Source organism: Phaethon aethereus (assembly GCF_964289735.1).
Source record: "Phaethon aethereus genome assembly, chromosome: 6".
NCBI classification, from domain to species: domain Eukaryota; kingdom Metazoa; phylum Chordata; class Aves; order Phaethontiformes; family Phaethontidae; genus Phaethon; species Phaethon aethereus.
The window spans coordinates 18,510,713-18,522,299 of NC_138580.1; the positions used below are offsets into that span (position 1 = coordinate 18,510,713).

Here is an 11,587-nt window from a genome sequence, read left to right on the forward strand (position 1 = left end):
GGCGTGCACCCAAGGGTGATGTCCAGGGCTGTGCAGAACCGCATGGGTGGGGATTTTTGCGGAGGGAGTGTTGTCTGTGGGGTGCTAAGGGTTGAGAGCCATTCGGCGCTAGCAATGGGGCGCGAGCTGTTTGCGGGGGCTGCAGGGTGGGAGATGGGGCCAGGGCTGTCTGTGTTCCAGGAGGTAGCCATGGGGCTGTGGGGTGGGAGCTATCGATGGGGCAGTGGGTCTGGGGCTGCCCGTGAGGCTGTGATGTGGCAGCTGGTGTGCCCGCAGGGGCGGGCAGGTGCTGGGGGAGCAGGAGGGCACGTGCGAGGTGATGATGCCGGACGACGACCAGCACTGCCTGCGGCTGCTGCGCGTGGGCCGGGGGGCGGCGGGGCCGCTGGCCTGCGAGGTGAGCAACCGCCACGGCGCTGCCCGCTGCACCCTCCGCCTCCGCCTCGCAGGTAGGTGCCCCCGCGCCGGGGGGCCGTGCCCCTCTGCCGGGGGGTGGCATCGCCCTACGCTGCTCCAAGCCTGTGTGCCATGGGGGTGGGCATTGCCCCGTAGGGTGGCACTGCTCCACAGTGCCCCGTGCCCATGTGCCATGGGGGCACTGCCCCATAGCACAGCACTGCTCCTCAGTGCTCCATACCCATATGCCATGGGGATGCTGCTCTATAGGGTGGCAATGCCCCATGGGGCTGAAAACCCATGAACCATGCGTTGATACTTCTGCCTGGTGTGCTATACCCATACCTGGCTTGGGTAGAAGTGTCCTATGTGCCCCGTGACTGTGTGCATGGGGTGGCACTGCCCCATGGAGTCCCTCACCCATGTGCCATGGCTATCACTGCTGCAGAGTGTCCCATACTTGTGTATAATAGGGTGGCACTGCCCCACAGTGCCCTATGGCCAAGAGCCATGAGGGACACCTCCACAATGCCCCACAGAGGTGGCACTGCCCTACAGTACCCAACATCCCTATGTAACGGGGAGATGCAAATCCACAGTGCCCCCTGCCCATGTGCCATGAGTGGCACTGCCCCATGGAGCCCCACACCAATGCGTGACTGCCCCATGGTGCTGCAGGCACATGCCGTCGGTGGCCTGCCCCATAGTGTCCCACTCCCATGTGCACTGGGGTGGCACTGCCCTATGGTGCTCCATGCCCCTATACCATGGGCTGGCACTTCCTTGCAGTGCCCCACAGCCATACACCCCGTGCCAGTGGCAGGGGGGTGACACTGCCCCACGGTGCCCCACGCCCCGTCTCTCGGCAGAGGCACCGCGCTTTGAGTCCATCATGGAGGACATTGATGCCCAGGAAGGGGAGACGCCACGCTTCGCTGTGGTGGTGGAAGGGAAACCACTGCCGGACATCATGTGGTACAAGGTGGGCTGGGACACCCCCCCACTCCTGACCCACAGCCCTCCCAGACCCACACCCTCCACTACCTCGCCTGGGTTGCTGTGTTGGGGCTTTGGGGTTGTGTTCACCCCCAGTGAGGCAGGATGTGTCCCATACCCCATCCACGGGGAAAGGGTGGCAGGAGCTGGTCCAGGACTGGATGGGACCCCCCTGACACCCCTGGCACCCCCAGGACGGGGAGCTGCTGGAGGAGAGCAGCCACCTGAGCTTCGTGTACGAGGACAACGAGTGCTCGCTGGTGGTGCTGGGCGCCGCTGAGCCCGACAGCGGCGTCTACACCTGCACGGCCAAGAACCTGGCTGGAGAGGTCTCCTGCAAGGCGGAGCTGGTGGTGCGGGCAGGTACGGCCGGCCGGCCCCCCGGCCCCGGGGGGCAGACCCTGGGTGCCTGGCTTGCCCCCCGCCAGCGCTTTTCCTTCCCCCAGCCCAGCCCGCTGCCGATGCCACCATGGAGGAGGAGGCGCTGCACAAGGCGCGGCGCCTGACCGACTACTATGACGTGCACGAGGAGATCGGGAGGTACGGGGCCGCCAGCACGGTGGGCAGCGGGGCACCCCGGGCACCGCAGGGACAGGGGTGCTGGAGTCAGGCTGCACCCTGGGGCTCTCTCCCCAGGGACTGAGCTCCATGGTATGCCAGACCCTGATGTGCTGTGGCTGCTCTCAGCCGCTGATGGATGCTCTGGTGCCAGCTCACGGTGGGGAGCTGGGGTGGCCGAGGCAAAGCCAGGCCTGGGGTCTCTCCAAGGACAGTCCTGGAGGGACGCGGGGGCTGCAGGCAGCTCCCCGTGGAGCAGGCACCTGCCCCAGCTGCTTGGGGAAGGGGAGGTCTCCTGCTCCACCACCTTCTTGTCCCCCCTTGCCCTTATTGCCATGTTGCAGGGGGGCTTTCTCCTACCTGCGGAGGGTGACGGAGAAGAGCAGCCAGCTGGACTTTGCTGCCAAGTTTGTCCCCGGGAGGACCAAGGCCAAACAGTCGGCGCGCCGGGAGCTGCACATCCTCTCGCAGCTGGACCACGAGCGCATTGTCTTCTTCCACGACGCCTTCGAGAAGAAGAACGCCGTCATCATGGTCATGGAGCTGTATCCCATCTGGGAGCGCGCGGCGTGGGGGATGAGGGGCGGCTTTTGGGGGGCGGGCAGGAGCTGCGTGCGCAGGAGGGGGGGCGCGGCGTTTCTGTGCTCCTTGACCGGGGCCCAGCTGTGCTGAGGAAGAGCTGCTGGACAGGATGGCGAGGAAGCCCTCGGTGTGCGAGTCCGAGGTGGGTGAACCCTTGGGGGGCAAAGTGATGGAGGAGGGAGGGAGGCTGGGGACACCGGGGGCTCTGCCAGCCCGGGGACATGCAACGCTCGTTGCATCAGGCTGCAGAGGGGGCTGCAGCCCCCGCCTTCCTCTGCACAGGGCCGGCGTGGGGCTGACCCACGCTCGGGGTGCCCACCCTCCCTCTGCTCGCTCGCAGGTCCGGTCCTACATGCGGCAGGTCCTGGAGGGGATCTGCTACCTGCACCAGCACAGCGTCCTGCACCTGGACATCAAAGTGAGTGTGGGGGTCTCCCACCCCCTCCCGCCCCACGCCCGCACGGACGGGCTCCTGCCACGCGGCGGGGGGCTCGGTCCTGCTGACGGGGGCCGTCCCTTCCCTGGGGGGAGCCCCTGCCTCCTGCCAAGCTCCCCTCTGCCCCGCGCTGTCCTGTAGCCAGAAAACCTCCTCATGGCGGATTCGAGCAGCGAGCAGGTCCGGATCTGCGACTTCGGCAACGCGCAGGAGCTGACGCCCGAGGAGCCGCAGTACTGCAAGTATGGCACCCCGAGTTCGTGGGCCCCGAGATCGTCAACCAGAGCCCCGTCTCCAGCGTCACCGACATCTGGTAAGGGTGGCCCTGGGGTGGACGGTGGGCTCCCCACTATGCCGGGAGGGACTGGGTGCCCCGGGGGGCTGGTGCTGTGCAGTAACCACGCTCTCCTGTCCGCAGGCCTGTGGGGGTCATCGCCTATCTCTGGTAAGTGCCCGGGTGGGACCCCCCCGGGTGGGACCCCCCAGGAGGGAGCCCCTTCTGGCCCCCTTGCCGGTTACAGTGCTGGGGCTGCGGCCATGCACGTGGCTCCTTGCAGACTCGGCCTCCTCTGTGGCTGCTCCTGCCCATGGCACAGCGGCTGGGGTCCAGGGCCCCATCCTTGCCATGCTGCTCCCCATGTCCCCCCGGACTGATGACAGTGTCCCCTCCTCGGCAGCCTGACGGGCATCTCCCCCTTCGTGGGGGAGAACGACAAGACGACGCTGATGAACATCCGCAACTACAATGTGGCATTCGAGGAGAGGATGTTCCAGGGGCTCACGCGGGAAGCCAAGGGCTTCGTGATCAAAGTGCTGGTCAACGACAGGCTGTGAGTGCTCACCCCTCCGGCGTGAGCCTTGTGCTCGAGGGAGGGCAGGGACCCCCGTCCATCAGGGGGCCCGAGGGCTGCACTGACCCTCCTGCCCTTCCCCGAGCTGGCCAAACCCCCCAGCCCGGGCGGTTCTCACCCGGCGGTGTCGGTTCACAGGAGACCCAATGCGGAGCAGACCCTGGAGCATCCCTGGTTCAAGGTGAGCCTGGACAGGGACCTGGTGCCTGGCAGCAGCAGGGTTCCCCTGAGCCTGCTGCAGGCTCCGTGGGACACTGCTGGCCCCTCACCCCACAGACGCTGGCCAAGGGGAAGGTCATCAGCACTGACCACCTAAAGCTCTTCCTCTCCCGTCGGAAATGGCAGGTGAAGGCAGGAGCTGGGGCGGGAGGGGAGCAGGATGGGGTGATGTGCGCTGGGCGGGATGATGCCATGCCACCAGCCGGGGCCTGATCCAGCACTCTCTGTCGGCTGCAGCGCTCGCAGATCAGCTACAAGTGCAACATGGTGCTGCGACCGATCCCAGAGCTGCTGGAGGACACGTCCAACCACCTCTCCATTGCTGTGCCCCGGCACCTCAAGGAGTCGCCGGCGCTGTCATCCTCCTCGGACTCGGATGACCTGGACGAGCTGCCCTTCATCCCCATGCCGCACCAGGTGGAGTTCTCCGGCTCCCGCATGTCGCTCAACGAGATTCCCACGGATGACGAGGCCATTGGGCCATCCGAGGGGCCGTGGCCGGAGGGGGTCGCGCCGGGGGACGTCTCCGCCATGGAGTGGCAGAGCCAGGGCACGGGGAAGCCTGGGGTGGCTCTGGGGAAGCGGCCGAGGGGCGCTGGGCCGCGGCGGCCATGCATGGAGGCAGAGGCTCCCGGCTCCTCTGACGAAGAAGCCCCCGAAGCCCAGAAGCGGCCAGAGTACCCCCGCAAAGCCATGAGGAAGGGCTCCAGCCTGGAGTCCCCGGGGAGCGCCCGGCGGGGCGAGCTGAAGAGGGGCGGCTCAGCCGACAGCGCCCTGCTGCTCCACCAGCCCCTGGGGGCTGAGGAGGGGGCGGAGGGGGGCCGGGACCCCCGCCGGGCCCTGACCAAGGCAGCCTCCATGGAGCTGCCACGGCGGAAGGGGGTCTGGGGAGAGGACGATCACACCCAGCGCCTGGAGCTGATGCGCCAGCGGCTGCTGCGGGGCGGCCCGGGGGACGGGAAGGTCAGCGGCCTGCGGGGTCCCCTCCTGGAGACCCTGGGGGTCGGCCCTGACAAGAAGGTCCCACGGCCAACCCGGTTGGAGCCGCCGGCGCCAGCGGTGCCGCGGCTGGTGCGGGCAGCCTCCAGTGAGGCCACCTCACCACGCCTCCTCCCCGCTGAGCACCAGCTGCAGAAGAGCAGTTCCTTCAGCCATGGCGATGCTGAGCCCGTTGTCCGGCACCGCCGCTCCGGCGCACCCCTGGAGATCCCGGTGGCCCACCTGGAGGCCCAGCGGCTCAAGGAGTCCCCATCGCTCTCAGCCCTCTCTGATGCCCGGCCCCCAGCTCCACCGGATGCCCCCAGCCCACTGACACCCCTCATGGTGGAGACCACCGTCCCCCGAGCACCCACCGCCAAGGCTGCCCTGGGGAGGAGGCATGTCCCTGAAGACAGCAGCCAGCCCGGGGCCAGCCCAGCTGCTGCCGCCATGGGGAAGAAGACCACAGCTGGGGGGCAGCAAGAAAAGATGCCCACCGAGGCCGCTGGAGCCAGCGGGGAGGGGGCTGCCAAGGCGGGAGGACCCGCCCCACCACAGCCCCCAGCTCCCAGCACCCAAGCCCTCAAAACATCTTCGTATGCCAAGGTCATGCAAGCCATGGGAGCCGTGCAAGGCGAGGAACCAGCCACCGAGGAAGCCCCCGGCCCTCACCAGCCCCCTCCACTGAGCCCCCCGTGCCAGCACCCACACCGGCATCAGGGAGGGAGGTGAAGCCCACCGGCTCCTCCAGCTCCCTGCTCATCCAGGACATCGACTCGGAGGAGGTCTTCGAGGCCAAGTTCAAGCGGGGCCGGGAGTCGTCACTCAGCCGGGGGCTGAAGCTCCTCACCCGCTCCCGCTCTGAGGACCGGCACCTGGCTGGTCCCCCGGCCCCTGACGAGGGCATCTACCGTCCCACGCCGGCCGGGGTGCCCCTGGAACTGCGCAGGGACCGGCCCGCCGGGCTGGCAGCCAAGTCCAAGTCAGTGCAGGACCTGCACGAGGTGGAGAAGGACAGGGGCTTCCTACGGAGGATGTCCGTGCTCCTCAAGCGGACCCCACCTGCCGAGAGGAAGAAGAGTAGGGGGGAGGACGGGGGTGGAGAGACCCCATCCAGCGGGCGCCGCTTCTCCTGGAGCATGGCCCTGGGTGGCTCCAAGGAGCGGAGGGACTCAGAGAGCCTCAAGTCGGAGGCTGGGGGTGGCGGGGAGAGCGAGTCGCCGGTGGTGGCTGTGCGGAGGAAGATCAGCGCCACAGTGGAGCGGGTCTCTGCACGGCTGCGCAGCCTGTCGGATGAGCGGCCGGAGGGCGAGGGGCCCAGGGAGCTCCGCCGTGCCAGCTCCGAGGGGGAGAGCCTGCGACCAGGGCCACCCCCGGCACCCGCACCCTCTTCTGAGTCCCTGCGCTCGGACGGCAGCACCCGCTCCTCCGCCTCCGCCAAAGGTGAGTGGTGAGGGGGGGTCCCACTGGCACCTCGTGGCCCAGCTGCCCTGGGCACGGCGGGCATGGCTGCCTGGCTTGGCCCCCTCTCAGCTGCCCTGGGTGCCCACAGCTGGGGGTGAGAGCCAGAAGCGGTCTCGCTGGGAGCGCTGGGGGCTCTCGCGGGGCAAGAAGGAGAAGGTGGCCTCGCAGCCCAGCATCCCCTCCAGCCTGCTGCGGGAGGAGGGACCCGCCGCCGGCTGGCCACACGCGCCCAGCGAGTCGGGTAGGTGCAGCCCTGGGATGGGATGGTGGGTGCCCATCGCTGCCCCAGCCTGACCCCCCATCTGCTTTCCAGATTTCCCCCCTGTTTTCCACATCAAGCTGAAGGACCAGGTGCTACTGGAGGGCGAGGCGCTGACCCTCTGCTGCCTGCCCGCCGGCAGCCCGACCCCCAGGATCATCTGGATGAAAGGTGGGGGGCTGCCTGCGCTGCCTCGGGGGATGAGTGCCGGGGGGAGCACTGCAGCATCCCTCTCCTCTGCTCCCCCCCGCAGACAAGAGGTCCCTGCAGCCGGACAGTGCGCTGAACATCGTCTCCTGCAAGGACGGCCGGCAGATGCTCACCATCGCCAAGGTCTCCAGGAAGGACGCGGGGCTGTACGAGTGTGCAGCCGCCAACGCCCTGGGCACTGCCATCAGCTCCTGCACGCTGGCTGTGGCACGTAAGGATGGGGAGGGCGGACCTTGGGGGATGGAGGTGCTGCCCCACGGCGAGAGAGCACGCGCCAGGCATGCGCCCCGGGACTGGGGACCGGTTGGAGCAGGTCACTTGAGCTCCGCTCTCCGCATCTGCAGGAGACTGGGACTTTTGAGGGGGGACAGGCTGGTTTGGCATGGGCACCTCCAGCATCTCCGAGCCCACGTGTTGTGCTACCCCTGCCCTGCAGCAGCTCTGCCCTGCCCTGCCCCTGCCCGGGCACCCAGCCCTCCCTCTCTGTCCCCTCGCAGGGCTCCCCGGGCGGCCGGGCACCCCAGAGATCCCCCAGAAGTACAAGAACACGGTGCTGGTGCTGTGGAAGCCCGCAGAGAGCAAAGCCCCCTGCACCTACACGCTGGAGCGCAGGCTGGACGGTACGTGGGGCTGCCTCCCATCCCCCCGGGAGCTGCAGCTGGAGAGATGGGCTCACATGGGGACACGAAGCCAGGACAAAAGTGCCCAAAGTCCGTGCTCTGTCCCTCGGGGCTCAGCAGGGTCCCAGGTCAGCGGTGGGGGACAGGAACCTGCCCCCTGTCCCCGGCCTGCCCCCGCCTCACCTTGCCCCCGCGCCGGCAGGGGAGCACGAGTGGAAGATCGTCAGCACCGGCATCGTCGACTGCTACTTCAACGTGACGGAGCTGCCCCCCGGGAGTGCCGCCAAGTTTCGGGTGGCCTGTGTCAACAAGGCCGGGCAGGGGCCCTACAGCACCCCCTCGGGGAAGGTGCACCTCGAGGCGGCAGGTGAGCGAGCCCTGTCCCGTGGGGCGTGAGGCAGCCGTGGGGCTGGGTGTGGGGCTGTGGCCTCCAGGATGCTCTGGGGGCCCTTGAGTCCTGGGGGATCTCCCCCTCAGGGCTTTGGGGAACAGGGTGCCTCTTGCACCCTGCTCCTGGCCTCCCTCCGCCTGGCTCACACCTCCCTTTGCTCCCCGCAGATGCCCAAGCTGCCCCAGCGAAGGACATCGCCATCCCTGTCCCCGTCCCCGAGAAGGTGGCTTCCAGCCGGTCGACCCAGACGCCTGTGGGGCAGCTGGAGCCGCCGGCCGCGGGGCCCCCCCCCGCCACGCCTCCCCGCAAGCACAAGGGAGCGGTGCAGAAGGCAGATGGGGCGGCGCAGGCGGGCGTCCCCCCCAGGGTCCTCCAGCCCCCCACGCCCCACGAGGAGGGGCCGCGGCCAGACCCCGAGCTCCCGCCCAACATCACTGTCTGTGTGCCCCCAGAGCTGATATTCACCCCGCCTCGGACTGCCGCCTTGCCCCACACAGACACCCCTACTCGGGGTTCCCCTGTGCCCCCCACGGACACATCTCCCCCACCCCGGGCTCCGTCTCCTTCCAAGTTCTCCCCCGTTTCCCCAGTGTCGACCACCCCCGGCTCAGCCCCCACACTGGCCCCCACTCCCAATGCCGCACCCACGCGGAAGATGCCCCCCTACATGGTCACCTCCTTCGTCTCCATGCCCCCCGCATCATCCCCTGTGCAGGAGCCCCCTCCCACCGCCCCGTCCTCCAAGGAGCCCCCGGCCGAGAGCGGGGTCCCAGGGGCTAAGGACGGCACGGCGCTGCGGCAGGGCATCCCCCAAAAGCCCTACACCTTCCTGGACGAGAAGGCGAGGTGAGTAGCGGTGGGACGGGATGCTCTGCCGGGGGTGTCCCTCCACCAGCACCCCACATGGGGGTTGCTGAGCGCCGCCCTGTGCCGCAGGGGCCGCTTCGGGGTGATCCGGCTGTGCAAGGAGAACGCCACGGGGAAGCACTTCATGGCCAAGATCGTGCCCTACGAGGCGGAGAGGAAGCAGAGCGTGCTGCAGGAGTACGAGATCCTCAAGGCGCTGCACCATGAGCGCATCATGGCCCTGCACGAGGCGTACATCACTCCCCGCTACCTGGTGCTCATCTGCGAGAACTGTGCCGGCAAGGAGATCCTCTACAGCATCGTGGACAGGTACAGGCGGGCGCAGGGCCACCGGCAACAGCCACCGGCACAGGGCCGCCCGCTGATGCCGCTTGCCCCCAGGTTTCGCTACTCGGAGGACGACGTGGTGAGCTACGTGCTGCAGCTCCTGCAGGGCCTCGAGTACCTGCATGGCCGCCGCATCGTGCACCTCGACATCAAGCCAGACAACGTCATCGTCTCAGGCATGAACGCCCTCAAGATCATCGATTTTGGCAGCGCCCAGACCTACAACCCCCTCGTGCTGCGGCAGCTGGGGCGGCGCATCGGCACCCTGGAGTACATGTGTGAGTGGGGCACTGGGGGTGCGGTGGCATGTGGATGGGGACACTTGTGTGCCCGAGGTGTGCATGTGTGCCCGTGCATTGGGTCTTGGGACTGGGGAGGAGGTGAGGTGTCCTTGGGGAAGCTGGGGGGTCTTTGTGGTGCTGGGGGTGTCTGCTGAGGGTTTCTGTAGGGTTGCTGAGCTCAGTGGGAGAGCTTGGGTGCTGTGGGGCAGCTGGGGTAACCCTGGAGGTGCTGGGCTCTGTCAGGGTATTTGGGGTGTCACGGAGGGGTGCGGGAGGGTGTAATGGTGGGGTGCAGTGGATGCTGTGGGTGCTGGGGCTGGGCCCCCAGTGTATGTGACAGCCCTGCTCCCCTGCCCGCAGCGCCGGAGGTGGTGAAGGGCGACCCGGTGGGCTCTGCAGCAGATGTCTGGGGCGTTGGCGTCCTCACCTACATCATGTAAGAGAAGGGGCTGGGGGGACAAGTGCTCTGAGGTGTAGGCAGCCCCACCCAGGCTTCCGTGCCATGGGGGACACCAGGCTGGTGGTGGACTGGGGGATGCTGTAGCCCTGCAGATCCTTCCCAGCTGGACACAGGGATCAAGACCCTGTGGCTGTTCCAAACCAAGGATGGGTGGGTAGGGGGTCTGGGTGCCCTCCTACCAGCACCCCCATCCCATGTCACCCCCTCCATCCTCACAGGCTCAGCGGGCGGTCACCTTTTTTCGAACTGGACCCCATCGAGACAGAGAACCGCATCCTGGCAGGGCGCTTTGATGCCTTCAAGCTGTACCCCAACGTCTCACAGAGCGCTGCCCTCTTCATCCGCAAGGTCCTCGCTGTCCACCCCTGGTGAGTGCCCAGCCCAGCCAGGGAGGACACATGGCCCCAGGCTGTGCCCATGACCAGGCCAGAGGGGCAGCTCCCTGCCCCACAGGCACCCTCAGAACATCATCAGTGGGACCCCTGGGGTCCACCCCTGCTCCTGGACAGGGCTGGGATCTCCTGAGCCCATGACCCCGGGGTCCATTGCTGCTCTCAGTGAGGGCTGGGACCCCCTGGGTCTTGCAGGGCAGGGGTGGTGGCCAGGTTTAGGGGGTGCAGTGGCGGTGAGCACCCTGTGGCCCCTGACGTGGAGCCACCCCTGCCCCAGGAGCCGCCCCACGGTGAAGGACTGCTTTGCTAATGCCTGGCTCCAGGACGCCTACCTGATGAAGCTGCGCCGCCAGACCCTGACCTTCACCACCAACCGCCTCAAGGAGTTCCTGGTGGAGCACCAGCGGCGCCGCGGAGAGGCCGTCACCAAACACAAGGTCTTACTCCGCTCCTACCAGGGCGGCCAGCCGCCAGGGCCGCAGTAGCCAGCACCTCGGCCATGGCCACGAGGGGCCGAGTTGCCAGAGGAACATTCCAGGGGCCGCGGGATGGGTCGGCCAAGGAGGAGCCGGGATGTGCCGGGACAAGCCCATGGACCTCACGTGCCACTGCCGGGGATGCTGGCAGCCAGCATCATTTTGGCGGTGCTGAGGGAGAGGGGAGGTGCTGCCCCAGCTGGCCCAGCCACGGGGTCCAGCAGCGGGCAGGTGGCGGGAAGCCTTGGTGGGAGGAACGGAGAAAGTGGTAGAGGGTCAGGGGAAGGATGGGGATGGGGGTGGCGAGGGAAGCCCCGCACGGGAGCGGGATCGCCGCCAGCACGCCGGCCAGACCTAGGCACGTGGGTCCAGTCAGCCGTGTGCCTTACGCTGCAGCCTGCAGCTGCCCCTGGCCACGGCGCGGGGGCCCCTGCGCTCCCCCCGATTCGCACGCCAGCGCCCGAGGACTGAGGCTGCTCCAGTGGTTCCTACAGAGAGAGGCCTGCTCACAGCCCCCCGCGGCCCGGTCCTCACGGCTGGGAGCGGGGGCCGCCAGCCCCCCACCTTCCGCTCCTCCCAGCCCCGGTCCTGGCAAGTGGGTTTGCAGCCCCAGGACCGACGCCGGTGCCTTCGGTGAGGCTGCCAGCTGCGCCTCGCGTCAGGGCGGGGGGCTGGCCAGCATCGCCCCCTCTTTGCAAAGGGGCACCTACGTGCCACCCAAACCTCCTGCGCCTGCTCAGGCCCACGCTGCTCGTGCTCTGCCTGCCCGGCTCCGGCCCTCGCCCTGCGCCCTGCTGCCAGCCGGTGCCCAGGGCCCCTCCATG

The 11,587-nt window shown here is 68.2% G+C and overlaps 1 protein-coding gene across 1 annotated transcript in view; it reads left to right on the plus strand.

The window, feature by feature from the left end:
- Window positions 1-10,772, plus strand: part of SPEG (striated muscle enriched protein kinase) — a gene marked incomplete at its 3' end in the record, with an annotated part of 38,487 nt that extends 27,715 nt beyond the window's left edge. The window contains 26 exon segments of the mRNA XM_082001509.1: window positions 277-449; window positions 1,266-1,378; window positions 1,587-1,755; window positions 1,839-1,932; window positions 2,295-2,495; window positions 2,614-2,674; window positions 2,873-2,950; window positions 3,110-3,215; window positions 3,218-3,281; window positions 3,387-3,413; window positions 3,646-3,798; window positions 3,958-4,000; window positions 4,096-4,164; window positions 4,276-5,677; window positions 5,680-6,459; window positions 6,569-6,721; window positions 6,794-6,910; window positions 6,993-7,160; window positions 7,447-7,569; window positions 7,772-7,936; window positions 8,128-8,806; window positions 8,897-9,136; window positions 9,209-9,432; window positions 9,796-9,871; window positions 10,114-10,263; window positions 10,565-10,772. Coding sequence (XP_081857635.1) covers window positions 277-449; window positions 1,266-1,378; window positions 1,587-1,755; window positions 1,839-1,932; window positions 2,295-2,495; window positions 2,614-2,674; window positions 2,873-2,950; window positions 3,110-3,215; window positions 3,218-3,281; window positions 3,387-3,413; window positions 3,646-3,798; window positions 3,958-4,000; window positions 4,096-4,164; window positions 4,276-5,677; window positions 5,680-6,459; window positions 6,569-6,721; window positions 6,794-6,910; window positions 6,993-7,160; window positions 7,447-7,569; window positions 7,772-7,936; window positions 8,128-8,806; window positions 8,897-9,136; window positions 9,209-9,432; window positions 9,796-9,871; window positions 10,114-10,263; window positions 10,565-10,772 — 5,836 coding nt within the window.
- Window positions 10,773-11,587: the final 815 nt, after the last annotated feature.